This window comes from Peromyscus maniculatus, chromosome 21, assembly GCF_049852395.1.
Source record: "Peromyscus maniculatus bairdii isolate BWxNUB_F1_BW_parent chromosome 21, HU_Pman_BW_mat_3.1, whole genome shotgun sequence".
Classification (NCBI taxonomy): domain Eukaryota; kingdom Metazoa; phylum Chordata; class Mammalia; order Rodentia; family Cricetidae; genus Peromyscus; species Peromyscus maniculatus.
Window position 1 is genome coordinate 36,367,849 of NC_134872.1, and position 22,091 is coordinate 36,389,939.

Here is a 22,091-nt window from a genome sequence, read left to right on the forward strand (position 1 = left end):
CACCTTATGAAAATAATGGCTGGATTTTCCCCAAAGAAAATTCTCTTAGGATATCAATGTTTGCTGAATTTGCCAAATTTAACTAAAACTAAAAGCACAAGACTGCATGTCAGAAGAACACTCAAGAACTTACAAGAGGTTCTTATAAACAAGACAGCAGCCACTGTCTGGGAAACAACTGAGCCGCTGCTGGCTGGACAGAAGCAGGGCCTTAGCTTGGGGGCACACTGGCTGCCGGTCTCTGGGAATGCTGCAGATCATGACAGCTGGAGCTGGGAAAAAGGTAGCACCAGGCCAGTGTGGACCCTGATGTTAGACGCTAATGATTTGCAAAACAATGGCCTTTTGTATGCAAGGGCAAGTGAGGAAATGGTTCTTACTCCTTTGAAATGTGTGGAAAGCCTCTGAAAAACTTCTGAGGCAAAAGAGTTCAAATTTTCCCTCAGAGCCAAAAAATCTCAGAGCCAAAAAACACAACAGACACATGACGGCTTATTAACGCTTACTGAGAAACTGTCTTTCCTAATGCTAACCCCACTTCACAAAGAAATGGTCTTTTCTCTCACTTCCCTTTGTCTTTTAATTTACTCACTTCTTCTGGCCCCTCCAAACTGGACTAATCCATGTGTTCTGGGGAAGAGGAAGAACTCTACTGAGCACACACTCCATGCCCACCCTGGCGGAGAAGGAGGGCAGTCCCCAGTAACAAAGCCACAGCTGAGACTCCATGACTAAACGCTAAAGAAGAGCGTGGAGAAGTGAGTTTGTTAAACAGCCACAGAAAGAACCTAAGAGGAAGAGTGGGTAGACAGGAAGAGGGAAGGAGCGGCAGAGGAAGGAGCCAAGAGCCTTAGTGAGAAGACTGGCCTGTGCAAACTCAGCATGCTCTCCTGTTCTTCCTGGGACTACAAGAAAAGCAGAATGCAAAAAAAAAAAAAAAAAAAAAAAAAAAAAAAAAAAAAAAAAAATAATCAGTCTTGGCAAAACTAGAAAACCGATTCCAAGCCATCTAGGGGAACTGAAGACGCAGGAACATGCCCCTGTGTGGAAGACTCTCAAGGTTGCTGACGGACCAGAACTACCCGACTAGGAAGGCTGGAATTTCTTGCCTGTCCTTTGCCTCCCCTGTGTCTGGCCTACTATCCACGATTTCGAGGTAAATCCTCTTGGAATGCATTCACACTCCTTGGATCCACCAACGAAGTTTAGGTCATCAGAGAGCGGCACCTGGGGTGTCTAACAGGCTCTCCTTAGCAAAGCAAGGAGGACTTCCTGACAAAAGCATCCTGACCTGCTTGTCCTTGTTCAACCACGACAACTTCATAAAGCTGTTACCATTTGGGATTAGGGCACCTGGGGTAACATGGACTATTCCTAGCCACGATCACTCACATCTGGCTCCAGAACCAACTGTGTCTTATGCCCTCTGAGACGAGTGCTGCACCTCATGTCCATACATAGCACACCAGCGAACAGGAGACAGAGCAACTGGTATCTAGCTGGCTAGGGGAGTGGTACAAAAGTACTTCTGAAATATGAGGGACCTGTTAGGAAGAAAGGGGACACACCTAGCTGCAGCAAGGCTAGTTTTATGGCAGGTGACAAAACAGGGGACTTCTGTACCATGTTTTCCCTTACTCCTCATTTTTAAGCATCTTTTGCTGGCCTACTGAAAGCAAACCATTTAGGCGTTTTTAGTTTTTTAAATTACATTGATTTAGAATGCACATGTGAGCAGCATGCTCCCATAGTGCACATGTGGAGGTGAGAGGACGACTTGGAAGAGTGTCTTCTCCTTCTGTCACGTGGGTCCCAGGGGCTGAACCTCAGGCCATCAGACCAGGGGCAAGCACCTACCTTACCCACCCACCCAGCCATCTCACTGGCCCAACATTCACTTGTCTTATGAACGAGGCTGAGTACCTTCACTTACATTGTTCATAACAGGAATTTTTATTTCAAAAAAAAAAAAAAAAAAAAAGCCTGACGTAGCCTTTTATTGAAAGGGCTACAAATCACTCAGTTGCTGTGGATACTGCTCTGTATGCTATGAATGTGTTGCTCTGATTGGTTAATAAATAAAATGCTGATTGGCAAGTAGGCAGGAAGTATAGGCAGGACAAGCAGAGAAGAGAATTCTGGGAACAGGAAGGCTGAGTCAGGAGTTGCCAGCCAGACACAGAGGAAGCAAGATGTAAAAGTTAACAGTAAGCCACAAGCCACGTGCAACTTACAGATTAATAGAAATGGGTTAATTTAAGATATAAGAACTAGATAGCAAGAAGCCTGCCATGGCCATACAGTTTATAAGTCATATAAGTCTCTGTGTGTTTACTTGGGTCTGAGTGGCTGCAGGAGCCAGGTGGAGACGGGAAAACTTCAGCTACACTCAGCCTCAAAGATTCCCAAATTACCTTCTGGAACCTGGGGTGCAAACGCTTAGAACTGCTGCCAATTAAGGAAAAGAAGCCACACCTCCCAGAATCCCAACTAGTGGCTTCTGTTTGTGAGAACACCTGCCATCCCAGTGCCTAGTTCTATTTTTAAAGTCTGTTCTTTATTGTTTGAGAATTTCATACATGCATATAATACATTTTAATCAAATCCATCCCCTCATTCTCACCCTTCTAATTTCCCTAACATCACCTTTCCTCTATTTTTTAAAAACTTATTTTACTTTTAGCAAACGAGTGTTCAGACGACTGCATGTATGTGAAGGAGACCAACTCCCTCTTTTTCCCCCAGGGTACTCCTGAGCAGGGAGAAATGAGGAATATGTAGATAGGAATATAGAAGAGAGAGACAGAAATACAGTATAGCTTGGAAGGCCTGGGGTCAAAACCCACCAGCCCCTTCTGTCTCTACTAAAGGACTTTTTAAAGGAATGCCAAGGGGCGGAGCAAAAGACCTCCCCGCAGCACAGCCAAGTGCAGACCATCCCAGACACCTGGTGATCACACACGTGGTCAAGTCAACCCCTAATGCAGCCCTGCTGTGTAAAGCAAGCTCAGATCTCACTAGAAAGCTTTTGTGGGCTCCCACATGTATGTACGTGTAACACAAGTGTGCTTGGTGCCCATGGAGTTATGAATGGTTGTGTGCCACATGTGGGTGCAGAAAACCAGATCTGGGGTCCTCTACAAGAGCAACAAGTGTGCTCTTAATCACTGAGCATCTCTCCAGCCCCTCCTTTATGTTTAAGAAAAGTGGTTATCAGGTGGCCCTGAGTGTGACTTTACACTAGATTTTGAACTAACAGACTAATGAAAACATGTAAAGCAGACATCTCTAACCTACTAGGCATCTACTGACTGAAACAAAATGAGCTGAAAACTTCAATCCTTCCCAGTGCACTGTAGATCTCCTCAGTGTGTGACCCTCACTGCCCGCCTCACAGAGAGGCCAGATGCCAGTGTCACTACCTCAGCCTGGATCAGTGTGACCCTCACTGCCCACCTCACAGAGAGGCCAGATGCCAGTGTCACTGCTACAGCCGGGATCAGTGTGACCCTCACTGCCCGCCTCACAGAGAGGCCAGATGCCAGTGTCACTGCTACAGCCTGGAAGCCACTGCCACCACCTGTGTTACAAACCAACTCTGGATGACCTCATTCTTCACAGAAGGTATAGCCCCATAAGGTATTACCATTTGCCTGGGCAGTGGAGAGTGCCACAGAAACGCAGTACTGAACATGGCTAGAGCCTTTCATCCCAGTTCCTCCAGTAAGCCTCCAAACTCATTCCATTTTTCCGGTCTGCTCACAAAACTGCCAGAAACGTCTTAAATATTTTGAAGAGATTTGCAAGTAAGCTTTTAAAAGTCATAAAAACACTGAATGATTTTTCACCATAAGAGTTCTAGCTGAGTATTTACCTATCTCCCTTAGTGAGGCACACACTGGTTTCCAAGCAGTGAACAAATCCACAGGATAATCAAAGCCACCATGCCAACATACACTGCTACATGACCTAGGCAACAGCATGTTTAGTTATTTAAGCTAAATCCCACTGGAAATGTTATTACAGGGCTTTGGTTTTAATGATTCTTCTACTAGAAAAAATAATAAAGGTGGAAAAAAAGATGTTCAAATCAAATGGAAACAGAAATGATGAATGAGAAATTAGGGGCTGTGGCATATTAAGTAAGAGGCAGTCAAGAAAAGAAAAAACACTCTTGATTCTCAAGTGAATTGCAGGGAAACTACATTTCTGTGAATTAAAAATAAAAACAACCTATAAATAATTACATTGCCAATGCTGAGAGTATTAATGGCTTAAATGAACATGATGTGTGGGAGCCCGTTTTCGGGTTCCTCATGGCTTTACCCAGCAGGTCCACATGGAGGATGACATGGACCACGGGCCTGAGTGCAGGTGTCTGAGATGTTCTGCACTTGGCTGTGCTGGGGGGATGTCTTTTGCTCCACCCCTTGGCATTTCTATAAATACCCTGGGGCAGAGACAGTCAGGGCCTGTTGGAATAGGTTCCAGGCCCTCTCGAGGTTTTTCTATCTGTTCATCTCCCAATCTAAAACCTTCTATCTAATATTTCCTGCTGCTCACACTCAAGAAAACTCTGGGGAGCTGTGGGGTTGGGTGGGTAAATGTCCCACAATGATGCAACTGTACTAGTCTGCCATAGAACAAAATTAATCTTCTAAAGTATTCTGTTTTTCGAAGTTTTTACTCCTTTTTAAAAAACATTTCTCATGTATGTGTATGTGGAGAGTGAATGCATGCGTGTGTCACAGCGCACATGTGGCGCTCAGAGGTCAGAAGACCACTTGCTGGAGTTCATCCTCTCTCTATACTGCCTAGGACCTGGGGATCAAACTCCAGCTGTCAGGTTGGGTGGCAAGCACCTAAATCCATGGAACCATCTCCCTGGCTTGACATTTTTACTCTTAAGTCTACCCCAAAGTTAAGGGAGTTGGAAAACAATGTTTTTCTTAAGAAAAAGTCTGAAGTGTCAGAAAAATAGCAAATAGCAAAGCAACAAGGTCAAGTCTGAGCAAGTCAATTTAAGCCCAATGGAAACAATATAGAAAGCTGGTCTAGCGCCATCTTCAGGACGATGGAGTTCTGCACCTTACAATGCATATAAATTCAAGGGTTAGGCAGGTCCTCAGCATGTGTTACAAGGAACACACTTCTAAGGCTTCCAGGAATGTGAAACCTGCCAGTCCAGAGCACAAGCTTTCCTTCAGTTCTTTGAATTGCTGCAGCAGGGCATGTACCTATTATCTACTACCATACTACCTCAACAAGCTGGCTGGGGTGTGTGACTACCAATGGATATGAATGTGGATACGGGAAAGACCAACGCGGGTCTTTCCTACCTCTTCCAGCCGCCGCCTCTGTTCTTTCTGCTGTTCAATCCGTTTCTGTCTCTCCGCCAGCAGCTGCCTCTTATACTCCTCCTGCTCCCGGAGCTGCTGCTCCTGCAGAAGCTGCTGTCTCCGCAGAGCCTCGGAACGTTCCTTGTTCTCCTGCTGCAGCCTCAGGAAATCCCGTCGCAGAGTCGACTCTCCAGGCACATTGACGATGGAACTGCCAGGGGAAGAGGACTATCAGGGCTTCACCATCACCTTGCCTCTGAGGGAGCAAACAGCATCGGCATCCCATTCCTCTTCTACACCCAGGTCTCTTAATGAGAACTTAGCCCAGGAGTCCAATCAACACGCCCACCAGGACAACTACGGCTACGGCCCAGAAGGCCCGCACCGTCCTTTATCATTTAGTCATATCTGAAAAGTCAGTCCTAGATGCTTGGTAAGCATTTCTATGTGGGACTCTCACATCAACTCAACAACACAAGGGGAGGCTGGCCTCACCTTCTTTCACTTCAATGGTCTCTCTTTGGCCCTCCTATTTTCCATCATTACAAAGAAACATTGGTGCTCGGCATTCCTTCATCCTCATCTGGCCAGCATCAAGCCTGACCTGTATTCCCTGCCACCGATTTTTGTATGATCGGGGACAGCAGCAGGCCCTAAGCAGGTCTTACGAATGCACTTGGCATAGGAAACTTATCTAGCACTGTTCTGCTTTCTCCAATCCCATATCACCCAGAAGAGCAAGAAAACACCCCTCCTTTAATTCCTTTATTATCTTATATGTGCCTTTCTATTTTCTTTTCTTTTCTTTATTCTTTTTTTTTTTTTCTTTCGAGACAGGGTTTCTCTGTGTAGCTTTACGCCTTTCCTGGATCTCGCTCTATAGAGCAGGCTGGCCTCGACTCGTAGAGATCCGCCTGCCTCTGCCTCCCAAGTGCTGGCATTAAAGGCATGTGCCACCACCGCCCGGCGCCATTCTATTTTCTAAAAGCAATTACAGTGCTCATGAAATCAGTTCTAATTTCTCTGAAAATTTTAGTTTGAAATGGACTCAGGTCGTCTATTTAAGTTGTTGTAGGATTTCTTTAGTAAAACCTTATGTTCCTCTTCAAACTCTTATTCCCAACACATGGCTTCCATGGGTCTCAACACATCCTTCTGTCTTCGTTTTGGTCTGTACTCAACCATGGGTAAGGCCAGTCGGAATGACTGTCAGGCAAGCCCATTACTAAAGTAAAAATATAAAAGAGTAAATTCTCCACTCTCTCAGCTTTCTGCTTGACTTCACTACACTTTGGAAAGCCAGAGATAAACCAAGACACAGAACACTCCCTAACAGAGGAAGCCGAGCGCCGGAAATCACATTTGCGGTAGGCAAGAAAATGAAGCTTCTGGAAAGCGTCTTCAACAGAAGTCTTATGGCAGTTTCAAGAGCTGGCCTATGAGCGGGATGCTCCTTTGTGTGCAGGCCTGACTGTTCTGGCTGGCAGAGACTTGTTCCACCGTGCTTCCTGGAGCACTAAACGTCAGCAGCAGGATTTCCTCAGCCCCAGACACAAAACTGGGTTAGAAACAAAACAAAAACTAGGTAACAGTTTGGAGTGGGCAGCTGCTCACAGAAACCTGTCAGGAGGCGAGAATGGCAGACTGAGTGCAAACAGCACTATCTGTTAGGACCCAAGAGCCTTGCGGAATGCCGGCATCAGTGGAGCCTGCTCTCTCCTAAGGCAGCGATGGGGGCATCGTTACCTTGGCTCTCCTTCCTGTTCAGGCACTTCCTCCTCTTCCTCCTCGCTCCCACTGTACTCATACTCGGTTTCATCTACAAGGCAAGGACAAGAGAAACAGGAGAGTTGACAAATCCTAACAGGCACCTGTATAGACAGGCAAACATTCCCAGAGGCGCAATGACTAAAACAAGATGCTCTTTGTGAAAACGGCTCTTTAGAGAAGGACTTGCACAGGAGAAGAGATGCTGGCTTCCTTCATCAACGACAGTAAATCCCTGAGTCGGCCACGTCCCTACACAAGGGCTGGTCTTCCAGCACTGATAAATTCTCATAGGTGGGATTTTCTGTGAGAGAGTATTCACAAGAAAAATAGTCTAACAGCACCAACACATTCACAAAGAAACCTATTATAACAAATTAAATATAAATAGATGATACATATACAGATAGAGATAGGTAGACAGACAGACAGATAGATAGACAGACAGGTAGGCAGGCAGGCAGGCAGGCAGGCAGAGAGATGGTAGATAAGTAGACAGACACTGAATTTAACTAAGGCAACCAAAATCACAACAAAATATAATTACTTTCCCATTTGAGCTTTCACTGAGGTGGCAAGAGAAAAAGCTTTGCCAAACGGAAATAAAAGGAAACATTATGTATGCACTTGACAGCAGCAACAGAATTCAACATTCCCAGGAAATATCACTGAAGGGGAGCAGAAAGAAAGCAAGAGCCCGAGGAAGGGGAAGGGCACTGTGACATGCTGGCTTCTGGACATGACAGGGCTGTCGCAGTCAGGAACCCACTGCAGCTGTGGCTAACTGTACAAGACATGCACAAGACCATTCCAGCCAAAGTTCTGGCACAGACGGGGGAGGGGCTGGCTTTCCAGGCTCCACCCCTTCCTGAGGAGCTACAGGTAGCCCACAGCTGCTGGGGGGACCGTTGTCATTTCTCTTTGAGGGTGTGGCCTCAACCATGGGGTTTTAGAAAGAGCTGAGATAAAATTAAAAATCACAAGTAACTTAATCAACAAAATTATAGCAGAAAATATCTCAAACACAGAAAAACAAATGGACATCCACACACAAGGGGTATTTAGAATCCCAAATAGACATACATGGCCAGAGAAGACCACTCCTCATATCACAGTCAAGGTTTCAAAGATACAAAGCAAAGAAGAAATACCAAAAGCTGTAAGGGAAAAAGCCAACTTACAACCAAAGGCAGAAATCTCAGATTAGCATCAGATCCTTCATCCGCAACCCAAAAGCCAAGCAAGCATGAAACAACATAGTTCACACCTTGAAAAGAATTAACTGACAACTAAGACTAATGTTATCTTTAAGAATTGATGGAGGACAGCCTGGGCTACCAAGTGAGTTCCAGGAAAGGCGCAAAGCTACACAGAGAAACCCTGTCTCGAAAAACCAAAAAAAAAAAAAAAAAAAAAGAATTGATGGAGGAAAAAAAAGAATATTTCAAGACAAACACAAATTAAAGCAATTCATGGCAACTCAATGTTTTTCAGCATGGCAGAACATTCTTAAAGGAAAAGAGAAAAAGGTTTCATGTACAAGAATACTAGAAAGAATACATTTCATGAAAGGAGCTGAAGAAGAAGCCAGAGTCAGGAGCTCAGAAAAAAAAAAAATCAGCTATGTGCAACAGAGCAAACCAGGAAACCCCTAATCCTAAGAGGGAGGAGCAAAGAAAAATTAGTAATCCAACTAACCAGAATATCCACTAAGAAAATTACAGGGATTAGCAACACTCCCAATAACGACGGTAAGCACAAATACAAAGACGGAAACTGACTGACTGGCTGACTTAAAGCTCAAGGCCGTCTGTCTGTTGTCTCCGAGAAATACACTTGGCTAGCGAAGACGTCCGCACATTAACTGGAGGCTAGAAACCACCTGACCAAGCAAAGAAAACCGGTAGACAAGCAGGCAGAGCAGCTGCTGTATCTGATACAGCAGCATTCAAACCAAAGTCAGAAGGAGAAGTACCAAAAGCTAAGAAGGAAGTAGTTCATCAAAATCATATAACAACTGTAATGATTCATTCATCAAATACTGTGGCCGCCAATTTTCTAAAACTCATAGAAGATGTGAAAGGTCACATACAGGCTGACAAAAGAGCAGTGGGGGATGTCAATACTCAACTGTCATATTTAGACAGTTCTTCCAGACTAAACACCAGCACAGATACTTTAGAACTAAACTACACCAGAAATCAACTGGACTTAGTATCTACAAATTATTCCATCTTCACACAGAAAACCTTATCTAAAGTTGATTACATTATAAGTCACAAAACAAGCCTCAACACACAGACAGGTAGAAGTAAGAAGACAGAAAAAGAATCCCTTTTATCGTACCAGACCACAGTGGAATACAAAGAGAAATCAACAGCCAGAGAAACCCTGGATCCCAAACAACACACTTCTGAATGAAGCAAATGAAAAAGATAGCAGTCTACTGACCCTCAGTGTATCCAGGGAGTCCTAAGAGAGAAGTTTATTACTTAAGTGACCACATTAAAAATTCAGAGATCTCAAATAAAGCTGTAGAAAAATGAGAAGCTAAAACAAAATCCAGCACATCACAAGGAATTAAGATGAGAACAGAAAGTAATGAAATAGACATGGAGAGAACAATACACAAAATCAATCAAAAGATGTAGTTCTGTGAAAAGGTTAATAAGATTGACATAGTCCTACTTAAACCAACAAAAAACAGTGAGAAAACCCAAATTAATACAAATAAGGGTAAAAAGCAAATTATTACCACAGATTCCAATGAAATCCAAAAGATCATTAGAGAATTCTCTGAAAACTTATATTCTAAAGGGCAGGAAGATATAGAAGAAATTAATCAATTTCTAAATGCCTACAATCTAGCACAGTTCACTCTGTAAGATGTAAGCATGTAGATAGGTCCTTAACAAGCACAAGACTTGAGCAGTGACTAAAAAGTTCATAAAGACAAGTCCAGGATAGGCAGATGCATGGCAGGTTGTTGCCAAACATTTAAGAAGGATTTAACACCAATACTCTTCCCCATTCCATCAAAAAGAAGGGAAGACACTATCAAACTCATTCTATGAAACCAATATGACCACAAGCAAAACTGAATAAAGATATAAGAAAAGAACATTACAATCCAATTTCTCTAATGAACACTGGGTGAAAAATTCTCAACAAAATACTTGCAAATTGTATTCAAGAATATATTAAGACTATATACTAGAACCAAAGTGGCTTTACCTCAGGGATACAGAGCTGTGCAAATCAACAAATATAATACATGATGAAATAAACTTCAGGACAGAGTTCAAACACAGAAAAGACATTGGACAAAGTTAAATGTGTTTTCATGAGAAAAGTCCTGAAGAGCTTGGCATTATGGCTCACATCCATAATTCCAGCACATAGGAGGCTAAGATAGAATAAATATGTAGCTTGAGCAATAGTGAAGCCTCCCATAGATAGATGGATGGATGGATGGACGGATGGAGATAGATAGATAGATAGATAGATAAGATAGATAGATAGATAGATAGATAGATAGATAGATAGATAGATAGATAGATAGATAGATGGAGCCCTGAAGAAGTTAGGAACATAGAGCATAAGACACTTCAAAATAGTAAAGACTATATATGACAAACATAGACAACATGTCTAGAGGTACAAGATGGAGGAAAATGAACATATGCTCTAAAATCTGTAATTAGACACTAATATGGTGCTTCAAGGCCCACCCAACAGAAGCAGTAAGACATAAGGAATAAAAATAAGAAAGACATCAAGGTTTTGCTAACCTCAGACACTAGGACTCTTATTATACTTAAAAGACCCTACAGACCCTACTTTGAAACTCTCAGATCTGATAATCACCTTTCGTCAACTTGCAGGATACAAAATTTAACACACAAACCCAGTAGCTTCCCTATATACACCAACAGCCAACTTGCTAAGAAGAAATAAAAGTACAGAGGCATAGCCCTAGCCAAGGAAGTGGAAGGCCTTTGCCATGAAAACTTTAAGTCACTTAAAGACAACACTGCATAGGAAAACTTTTCCGTGCTTAAAAAAAGAATCCAAAAGTTGATCCAGAACAGAAGCCTCCGAGTAGCCAACCCAATTCTAAGAGAAAGAGTGCAACTGGAGATATCACAATGCCTGACTGCAGATTATCCCTCAGTCACAGTGGCAAAGCACGGAGTGGCCCAAGAAGCAGGCACGCATGTTCTCTGAGGCCCTCTCACACAATGTTCACATGTGTGTGTCAGTGTGTGGGTACGTGACACAGAGGGGGGGGTCAGCTGTTGAGGAGCAGGCACTCGCCCTGGTCTTTCACAGGAAGGCAAAGGACGTGTGGCAGCAAAGTGGAAGAGAGGACTCGAGGATGGGAAGGCCGAGAGGGAAAGCGGGATGACAGGGAAGGTAGTGGAGGACCAGTAACAACCACCACCACCCTGTATTTAAAAATGTCGGGATGAAACCTTTAACACGAGTCTAAAATCCTGGAAAATTTATTCAGTGTTGTGTTGGGGGGGAAAGTGCAAATAAAAGGAGCCTTAATACCTTTCTCCCCTCTCTTCTTTCTGGTCCGGTCTATATGATCCTTCAGCTGGATTCGAACCTGCCTTTCATTAGGCTGATCCCTTATGAAAGGGTGTTTCAAAAGCTGCTCTGTAGAGGGCCGCTGCATATAATTCTTCACCAGGCAGCCTTCTATAAAGCTGAAAAACTTCTTTGACCTGGAAGAGGAAGTGAAACACATCATCAAACTTCTACTGCAAAAGTAAGGCTCCCAAACACTAGTCACAGCCTGAAAACTACTCTGCCAACACACAGCCATGCTGGGAGAACACACAGGAGCTCCGGACCGAGGGCGAGGGGGCAGGAGCACTAACATGGCTTTACGCTCACAATATACCAGAAACCGCTGTAAAGGAAGCCAAAATAAAAGGGAAAGAGTTTAAGGCTAATGTTACTCAGTAGCTACTACATCATGGGGGGGGGAGAGGCAGGGGAACAGAGGAAGGGCTTCACTAGGTGGGGGTCAGGGTGGGGGACATGGACACATGGACGACGACGGGCCTGGGAGGGTGGCACAGGCAGGAGCACAGATGGAGGACAGCTGTCTGGCATCCAGAAAACAAGAACAGACAGAGATGAGCAGAGGGCCTGCCTCAGTGGGCAAACGCGGGGCGTCCTGGACCTACAGACACGGGATCCAGTCCTGCACTGGTTGGACTCATCGGGTCCCAGTGCTTGGGGTACAAAGGCAGAAACAGCAGGTTTTTACTTTGGAGGGGGGAACAATAACGCCGTCACCCACATCTGTGGGTGCCAGGAGCCACATTCAGAGCTTTGTCCTTTTCCCATTCCTGGCCCAATGCATGAAGACTAAAACCCAGCCCCACCTTTGGTTGGAACATTTAAAACTGTATGGATGGATGGAGGCTAGAGATGGCTCAGAGGTTAAGAGCCCAGGCTGCTCTTCCAGAGGTCCTGAGTTTAATTCCCAGCAACCGCACGGTAGCTCACAACCATCTGTAATGGCATCTGGGGCCCTCTTCTGGCCCGCAGGCATACCTGCAGGCAGAACACTGTATGCATAACAAGTCTTTTTAAAAAATATATGAGACAGAGAGACAGGGTGTGTGTGTGTGTGTGTGTGTGTGTGTGTGTGTGTGTGTGTGTGTGTGTGTGTGTGTGTGTGTGTGTGTGTGTAACAACCCCATGGGTTCACTTCTCTCCTACCTTTACACAGATCTGGAGCTCAAACTCAAATTTCCAGGCTTACAAGAAGACAACTCCCTTTACTCACTGAGCAAGATCACTGGCCCAAGTTAAGTCGTTCTGCTGGGTTATCTTTTGATACTCAGTTCTGTGACTGTCTCCTGGTAAGCCCTTCCTGGCAGAATCCCACCCTAAGTTAAACACATTTCTTCTGGAGACAGCTGCAAGTCACAGTGTGTCCACTATAGTTTTCTTTCTTTGGTACAGACTGAGAAGGGTTCTTTATTTTTCAACTTGTCAGTCATGTTCAACAAAGGGTATTTGAATAAATTTTGTTGAATGAATGAGTTATTCATCTTTAAATTTAGTCCAGTTCTAATTGTATCACTTCTATGAAGTATCCCTTCTATAGCTTATATTTTCAAACTATTTTTTAAATTCAACAAATATTTATATGTGCATCTATCTATGTTAGACTCAGTAGGAACACACCTGTGAAACAGAGTAGAGTTAAGTGTACACAACAGGAGGTATATCATCAAACTCAGAGAGGAAAATAAAACAAATCAAGTACTTGTTATTTTAAAGTGGGAACAAGAAGACAGCATTCAGGGTACAGGAACATGAACCAAAGGGCAGAAGGATCAGCGGCTAACGAGTCCCTTTCTGGGGCTATGACAAAAAGTGGGAAGAGAATGGAGAATAGCTCCGGGTCACCTCACAGAAAGGTCTGTGGTTAAAGAGGGACACGGCCATCTATATAATCCGTACAGCACAGCATCCTAACAGATCACTAAACCCTGGACCCACTAGATCATTCATGAATCCACTAAAGAACCAGTGCGGACTCACCACACCGAGATTCCAAATTCTGAGCCTGAGTTCCTAAATGAAAACACTCTCATGCACCATGTCCACCGGACAACACTTAGGAACCAACCATACGTGGTATATTCCTTAAAATCTATAACTGAGTTCTCCTGGCAGGTGCCATTTTGTGATAGCTGTTTGTCCAGAAAAAGTAACAGAAATTTAATCTGGGAAGGAAGACAGAAATCACAAAGGATGAAGCTGGCTACACTTTCAAACACTTGGATAAAATAAGAATTGTGGTGCCAATGAATCAGTGTAGCATTTTACCTAATTTAGTTGGAGAGAGTTTGGCTTAAGTACCCAGGAGGTATCACTCACTATCTACCACTGTCTCTGTTAGCATATGTTACATGCAAATGGGTAACCAAAATCTACAAATAATGGAGACGGTGTGGGGTATTCTTCATTCAGAATACTGATTTGTAATCCTCCCAGAACAGACTCCTATTAATCAAATCTCACGAGGACCACTTGGTTTAGCACAAACTAACTAGTTCCTCCAGCCCTTTAGCTTGATCCTGGGAAGCGTCCAATACACACGTTTGGTGTCCTTGGAACTGGCTATCAACGATGCCTAGAATCATCACCTTTCACTTATTAATACAAGGAACTAATCCTGGCCAAAATCTTTGCAACTGTGTGGTCCTTCAGATCTCTCTAAACACTGGTTTAATGAAATTAAGCAATTCTTTTACTTAGAATCACAGTTAAAGAGTGCATAAAGAATGGGAAAAAATCTTGCAAGCAAAAGAAAGGTGGGAAAGGAAACGTGAAATGTGCTGAGCACCAGGACAGTAAACTAAGAGAGAGGAGGAGGACACAGATGGGAGCATGTGTGTGCCTACAGCTAAGGGAAAGGAAGTCTGCACGGTTCAGAAGATAGGCAACCAAGAACACGGCAGCCAGTAGAAACTGAAAGACCAGATCCAAATGAAAGGACCAACTGTGAGACCTTGGGCGTCTTTCAGAAAGAGTAACAAAATCTAAGAGGGAGAGACATGAATTAATTGGAAAATTAGTAAGATATGATAAAGAGGAAAACGAAAACCACAGCAGTGAGGCAGGACTCAACAAGCCGAGAGAGCAGAAAGGGGCAGAGAGACAGGCAGGGCTGGAAAGCATGGGGGTGCTTGAGTGCAGACAGGAACTACCAGACAACAGTCAGGAGGGATTAGGCAAAACTCTCAGCCCCACTCCCCAAAAAAGACACTGCCCCTACCTTAAAGATTTACAGCCAAAGCACATGTCTTCATAAGCTGCAACTCTAAACACGTTGCTCAGCCAGCCATCATGCCCCTCATGAATGTCAGCATTCTGAACACAAACTCAGAAAAGCAGCAAGAAGGGGGGGAGCTGGCTGCCCAGGGGTGAAGGACGGTTCTCTTAACAAGCCCTTCTGGGATTAAGAGGGGCGTGCCTACCTGCCATTTTATCAACCATCATCACAGTCACTGCCTCCCACCCCCAGACAGGGGTGCTGCTCTTCTATCTAGATGCTTCAAACCCCCGGTTCAAATGGTCCTGCTGTCGAAGTCCTTCAAGTCATGGGGCTGCAAACATGCAGCATGGCCCCAGACACCTTTCATCAATATGAAATCTACTACCAGAGGACTTTCAACACATCTTTGCCATTTTAGTAGGAAAACGTTCTACAAAATACTACACTCAAAAGATGTTTAAACATTAAAATATAATCTTTCCTCTACATTACGGGGCTTTTCAGATGTCACCTGTCATTAGTGTATAATCTAAACAACGTATCAAGCACAACACCACAAAGAAATAGATGCACTTTAGATTGCTGAGGGCGCTGGCTGTTGTTACTGATATTAGAATGGTCAGATTTTTATTCCAGAACAAAGGAAAACTATGGGGGGCGGAGGGAGAAAGGGTTAGGGAAGGAACGATGGAGGGAAATCCACACACAGCTTACCATTTTTTTGACTTCAGCCTGGGAGGAGGGTTTCTGGGAATGAGAAACAGTGCTCTCATTGGATGCATGTCACAGAGAGCTGGGGAAAGGAGACGGCTGTATCAGTAAGGCACTTATTTACTCATTCTTGACTTCCAGGGTTCATTCACAAATAATCTGAAATACTCTATCCAAATACTCTGTCCAACTGTCATGAATGTCAAGTAGCTGAGAAGTCTGTTATAAATCCTAGGCCATACCTTGAACTTAGCATTTCAAAACAGCCAAACATAAGGAGAAAACCAACAATTCACAACTTCAAAGAGACACTGGAAAGTTTTCATAAATCAAAGATAAATATTACTTCAAATTTAAAAGAGGAAAATACTTAAGTCTTTAAATCACCTTACAGATTATTAAAAAAAATGGCTGTTTTCATAAGGTTGGTCTAAGGATCAGAATGGCCTGTGAAGGCTTTCAGTATTCCAAACAGTACAATGTCTAAACACAGTACGCACCTTCAGAACCTCCACGAAATACTGTGTGTTACTATGGCTAGTGTCAGTAGGAAGAATATAGATAGATGAGTGTAAACGGTGCTGCTTATTTTTGTAATTGCTGTCTGTATTTACATAACTCCACTAGAGGTGAACTCGGCAGACAGCACACCAGCATGTCACAATAGGTGAGGCCCATTTTCAGGAGAACTTATAAGGCAGCTGGGAATGGGGACTAGACTAGCAGACACCAGTGTCCCAGTGTGAAAGGAAACTGAGACAGAGGTCAGCAATAGGTCCCCTGTCTCAACAGCATAGAAGAAATAAGGGCCGCGGTTTCTGCGTTGTGACTGATTTTTAACTGTCAATATGTTTTCATTCATTCAACAAATATTTATTCAACAACTATGTCTGAGGCACTGTACAGTCTTTGTGCATAAGCGGACCAGGAGAAAATGCTGTGGATGTTCTCCTTCCTTATTTTCTCTACATTTCTATTACAACTTTAATCAAATACCAATACCAACTTTATGATTGATCAATTTACTGATTTAACCCAAGGAAAAGCGAACTCAAATCTTCACAAAAAATTCCATAAATAAAAGATAATATCTCAATTTGTAAAGCCAAAACAAGAAGAAAATTTTATGTTTCAAACAGCATTTTTAAAATGCAATGAAGAAAAAAATGAGCTCTTATTAATTTCCGCTCCTGCATATGAATAGGCTACAGAGCCGGAGGGCCCTGAAAGGAATCTTGGCTACCGAGAATTCCCCGTCCATCTAAAGCCACTCTTGCTGGTGGGACCTTCATCCACTTGCTCCGCCAGCATGGCTCTGCCCCCCAGTGGCCCTCGGGTTCCTACAGGTGATAAGTTTCACGGAAGAAAGGGGCTCAAAAGGAAGGGAGGTACTCACGGGGGGCGCCTTCCGCCATCTCGATGGCTGTGATGCCGCAAGACCACAGGTCACTCTGGGGAAACAAAAGAGAATGTTCTAGATACCTGTTTACGTTTCTGGACAGTCATACAAACGAATTAAAAGCATCCCTCAGGTGAACAAGCAAACATTACCTCTCCAGCCCCAGGGGCTATTGTCATTTACTTCAGCATGATGGTATTCTGACAATGTTGGAAAGTTTTCAAATTTTAGGTATATATGAATAGTAGAAAATCATAAAGTCTACACTGTATTTTTTTTAAATACTTCAAATACAAAGAAAATTCCCCTGCAGCAATGGTTTAAATTAATCCTCATTAATTGGGTATTTTGCAACAAATACTGAGATACACGGGGAACAGCTGAAATATGAGCTCAATGTTAACATCATTAACAGGCACAATAACCACTAAAGCAAAAGTTTGGTTTTGTTGACAAATAAAACAGTAACATAGTCAACCTGAATCAGATTAAATGTGGGTTTTGTGCCTGGATTAAAAAAAGTGCACTATAGTTTCAAGTCCCTAGAGGTCACTCTATAATCACTTCAATTTATTTGTGTAACTAAGAGAAGTTATAAAACTCGTTACACAGAATACTATAAAATTCCAGAGGACACTATTATCAATTTTGACAGTATATTAAAAAGAAACCATGGCCGGGCGTTGGTGGCGCACGCCTTTAATCCCAGCACTTGGGAGGCAGAGACAGGCGGATCTCTGTGAGTTCGAGGCCAGCCTGGGCTACCAAGGGAGTTCCAGGAAAGGCGCAAAGCTACACAGAGAAACCCTGTCTCGAAAAACCAAAAAAAAAAAAAAAAGAAACCGTATCTGATTCTAATGTACTCTTCAAGCTAAAAAGGCCACTGGAGGAGGGCATGTCTGTCTATAAGCAATGTGTTCTCAGTGAGATCATAAATGAAGCAATAGACCAACAGTAACAAAGCGGTATCTTAGCACAGGACTGCCTGGAAAACTGCATTCAACCGTCTGTGGTTTCTCACTGAAACCCAGTAGGTACGAGGGGTGTGCAATTCACAGGCAAGCCTCCAGTCCTCTGCAATGCTAAGGACCCATGGATGGCCTGGAAGAGCAGGTGGGTGCCTCTTACTCTGTAGTCATAGGTGGCGTCCGGGTTCTCATCACAGGCAATGACCTCAGGAGCCATCCAGTAGGGTGTGCCGATGAATGTATTTCTCCGTCCAACCGTCCTGTCCAGCTGGGCACTCACACCAAAATCAACTGAGGAACAAAAAGCAAGGGAAAGTGGAGCACAATTAACAAAGAAGGAACAAACTGTAAGGTGTCACGCTAAACAAAACCAACACTGCTTCGTCGACTGCAGAACTCTTCAGGCAGACAGCACTGGAAAGCAATGCCCCTCTCAGAGCAAGGACACCAAGACTGCAATGCAAGAGCCTGTACCAGTCCAGAAGAACCGAAGAGGCCTGGCCTCAACTGCCAGGGACCAGCAGAGGGCCACTTACAGGAACAATAATGATGTTTGCACTTTAAAAAAAGGTGCGTGTCAAAAGCAAGTGCAAATTAAAGAAAGCCCCTATTTTAGAAGCACGGACCTAAGGCGCACCCTAGATTAGCTCTGCAATGCACTGTGGTTTTCTTGGAAAGAACCCAGGGAAAGGCTCCAGGTTAGTGGGAGCTGTCTGTAAGAATGCCTTTGACAGACTCCTGCTCTCCCCATCCCCAGAGCTGATTCTGCATACAGACCCAGGCTAACACACCATACGGTACCAAATAAAGGGAATCACAAATACACGAAGGGGCCAGTGAGATAGCTAAGCAGATGAGAGAGCTTAAAGGACCTCAATGTACAAACTCAGGGGCCTGAGGTCCATTCCTGGTCCTATGTAAAGGTGGATGGGAAGAACAGACTCCAGTTATTCTCTGACCTCCACACGTGTTGTGGCACTTGCACTCACAAATACACATCATGTGTACGTGTACACACACACACACACACACCAAAACAAATAAACCCACAATAAACATTCCCCCAAACAGCTGGGATTTCAGTTGACTTTTCAGAGTAACTTCTACTTCCCAGGAATTTAATGATGGTGGTCTAGAAGAAAGTGAATGGATGGGAGGCAGGGCAGGCAGAAAGCCCGCATGCTAGATGTCTGCCCATCAGTATTTGCCCCATCATCACAGACCACACACTGCCATGAGCCCAGCAGGCAGCTCACACAAATGGGTCTACAAAGTGCTAAGACACCTGGCAGGGGTCACACATTTCACTTCTCTGTACAGAACAAGTTCAGGAAACAGTAGACTTACCTGTTGACTGTTCCTCAACACACAGACAACAGAATCAGGACAAAAAGGCTAATAATTAAGCTTTCTAGAACCTTGGCTAGCAAAAGCAACTGACAACTGGGTAAGTACTGAGGGCATCACTCTCGGGGTCAGGAGGTCAGGGCATGGACACACACCACCAAGGACAGTGCAGGTGTTCCAGCTTGGCCCTAAGGGGGCTTTCCACCTGTCAGAGCAGCTGCAGATAACCAGTTAGCACAGGCACTGAGGAAGAGAGCAGTGATCTGACTTTAAAAAGCAATTTCTATGGCTCAGACTTTTGGGAAAGGGGGACAATAGACTGTTGAATGTACAAAGGAAAAATAATGTGATCCTTTAGTAGAAAAAAAGTTGATGCTGATTCTGTTTTAACAGAGTAAAATTAAATGAGAATAGGTTCAGGTGTGGCTAGGGGAGACAGGGAACACTGTAATCGTTTAGAAGCCACCTCTAGGAAATAGCACCCACAAAGACATCTGTCAAATACCTACAACCCTGAAGACAATATACCAGGTCCTAGATGAAAAGACACCAGGGATTAAAACAATCCTGGCTGCTCGACTCCAGAATATTCTAGTAAAGGAGAATGTTTTCTTTTATTTGAGAAATGCCATACAATCTCAATAGAATTCTAAATTATCAACTGTACTATAAAAAGGGGGCAAAAGTCCAAGGTAGATCAGAGAGCCAGAGAAAACCCCTGAAAATAGGAAAAAATGGTAACTGAAAATGAGGACAAGCATTGCCAATGGAGAACAGTAAACGCTGAGGTCCCGGGGCTGGGCCTAGGAAGTAAAGGCAACAGAGCCACGTCCGTGACTGAGTGACCAGTGCTTCCGCCAATGCGTCTCAAAGCATCTTGACTTACTTTATATGACTCTCTTTATTTATTTATGATTTCTTTGTTCTATTACTAGGAAAACGTCATAAACTTGCTCCCACGTTATAACATGGACCGTAGGGAAGAAAAAGTGAAGAGGGTCAGAGGATGGGGTGGGAAAGTAGCAGGGGCCAGATCCACATTTTTTAATAAGCCGGAGCAAGAAGTGTGAATTTTTTATGAGGCAAAACAGGCGATCATTAAGGGTGTCTGTTTCTCTGTGTGTGTCTTTCTCTGTCTCTCTCTCTGCCCCTCCCTCCTTCTGACTTCACACCCCAGGCTGGCTTCAAACTCACAACCTTCCTGCTTCAGCCTCCCAAGTACTAGGAATACACTATGCCAGGCACCACTCAGGGTGGTGTTTAAACAAGAAAGTAAAAAAGTCTGACTTTTAATGTCAGTGCAGGGCTGAAAGCGTGCTGCAGTCCTAAGTTCCTGGGTTTGGGCCTTGTGGTGGTTTGAATAAAATGGCCCCCACAGGCCCACGGGAGTGGCAGGATTAGGAGGTGTGGCCTTGTTGGAACAGGTGTGGCCTTGCTGGAGGAAGTACCCCACTGGGGGCAGGCTTCGTGGTTTCAGAAGCTCAAGCCAGGCCTAGTGGCTCACTGTCTCTTCCTGCCACCTGTGGATTCAAATATAATCTCAGCTATCTCTCCAGCATCATGTCTGCCTACATGCTCCCCATCATGATGATAATGGACTAAACCTCTGAACTGTAAGCTAGCCCCATTAAATGTGTTCCTTTATAAGAGTTGCCGTGATGTCTTTTCACAGCAATAGAAACCCTAACCACGATAGGCCTCATCAGTCCCCTCCCTCCCTCAAAGTTAATCAAAAAAAGAAATTAAAGAACTCCATTTGGCTGCTCTATCCAGACAGAGTGGACTACAGAGCATGTGTGCGTAGGCTGGTGCCTGACGAAGCAATGACCCAGTTCTCTTATTCTTAAGGTGGGGGGGGGGGGCCACAAACATAAACAGAATGAACTTTTACAAAGTGTTAAAGGGCATGCCGTGGTGCTGCCTTGTACCAGGTGGTGCACAGAACCTCACACTCATCAGCCACGTACCAAGTTTCACCTCCGCATTCTCCGTCAGCAGCACGTTCTGTCCCTTGATATCTCGGTGAATAACGTGGTGAATGTGCAGATGTGCCAGTCCCTGAAAAGGAAAGCAGAGCTGAGTTTCAGTTCTCTGTCCCTGTGAGTAGACAGCCAGGAACACCCTCAGGAGTAAGGTGCACACGTGGGCCAAGGTTTTGTCACCCACATTTAGAACATGGAATTTACCCTTGGCACATCCCCAGGAAGGCCCTGCCGGCATACAGCTGCCACACACACAGAAAGCAGCGGGCTGGGTTTCCCCGCTGGGGTGGCCATAACCCCTTGCGAGTTATACCTCTGACTCGAGGGTTGGATTGCCAGCTCCAGTTGTTCTGCTATAATTTGTGCTATTTGTGTACAGGATAGCTCCCTTCCCATGGCAAATGCCTATCTTTCAGTGGGTAACCTTGTGAACTTATCTGAGCTAGACCCATCCCAGGGAACAGCAAAGAATTAGAGAAGGGCTTAAAATCTAGCTCCTAAAATGCAGGCCTGTCTTCCCACCACACAGAACAACCGTTAAGTGCTGATATGCCCCACTTCCATCCAAATGTGAGATAATTCTGCCACCGGAAGAGCCTTGTGCAGGAATAAAATACCTTTCTTCCCTGGGAAAACAAGCACTCCTGGCACAGAGCACATTTTGATGGCCTTGTATCTAGACGTAGCCCAACACCATCTCTCCAGAGGTGGTAGGAGACACCCCTGCATCCACTGTGTGTGGTGTGAAGGCATCAACACACCGCT

General features: G+C 44.2%; 1 protein-coding gene across 50 annotated transcripts in view; it reads right to left on the bottom strand.

Moving 5' to 3' along the window:
• The window catches only part of Map4k4 (mitogen-activated protein kinase kinase kinase kinase 4), a 151,912-nt gene that overhangs the window by 38,844 nt on the left and 90,977 nt on the right, over window positions 1-22,091 (bottom strand). For all 50 annotated transcript variants that reach the window (XM_076557402.1, XM_076557405.1, XM_076557401.1 and 47 more), the window contains exons 6-12: window positions 21,312-21,402; window positions 18,158-18,288; window positions 17,027-17,081; window positions 15,634-15,712; window positions 11,664-11,839; window positions 7,086-7,158; window positions 5,340-5,550 (exon numbers count right to left, since the gene is read on the bottom strand). In XM_076557402.1, the coding sequence (XP_076413517.1) occupies window positions 5,340-5,550; window positions 7,086-7,158; window positions 11,664-11,839; window positions 15,634-15,712; window positions 17,027-17,081; window positions 18,158-18,288; window positions 21,312-21,402 (816 nt within the window). The remainder of the gene's footprint in view (window positions 1-5,339; window positions 5,551-7,085; window positions 7,159-11,663; window positions 11,840-15,633; window positions 15,713-17,026; window positions 17,082-18,157; window positions 18,289-21,311; window positions 21,403-22,091) is intronic.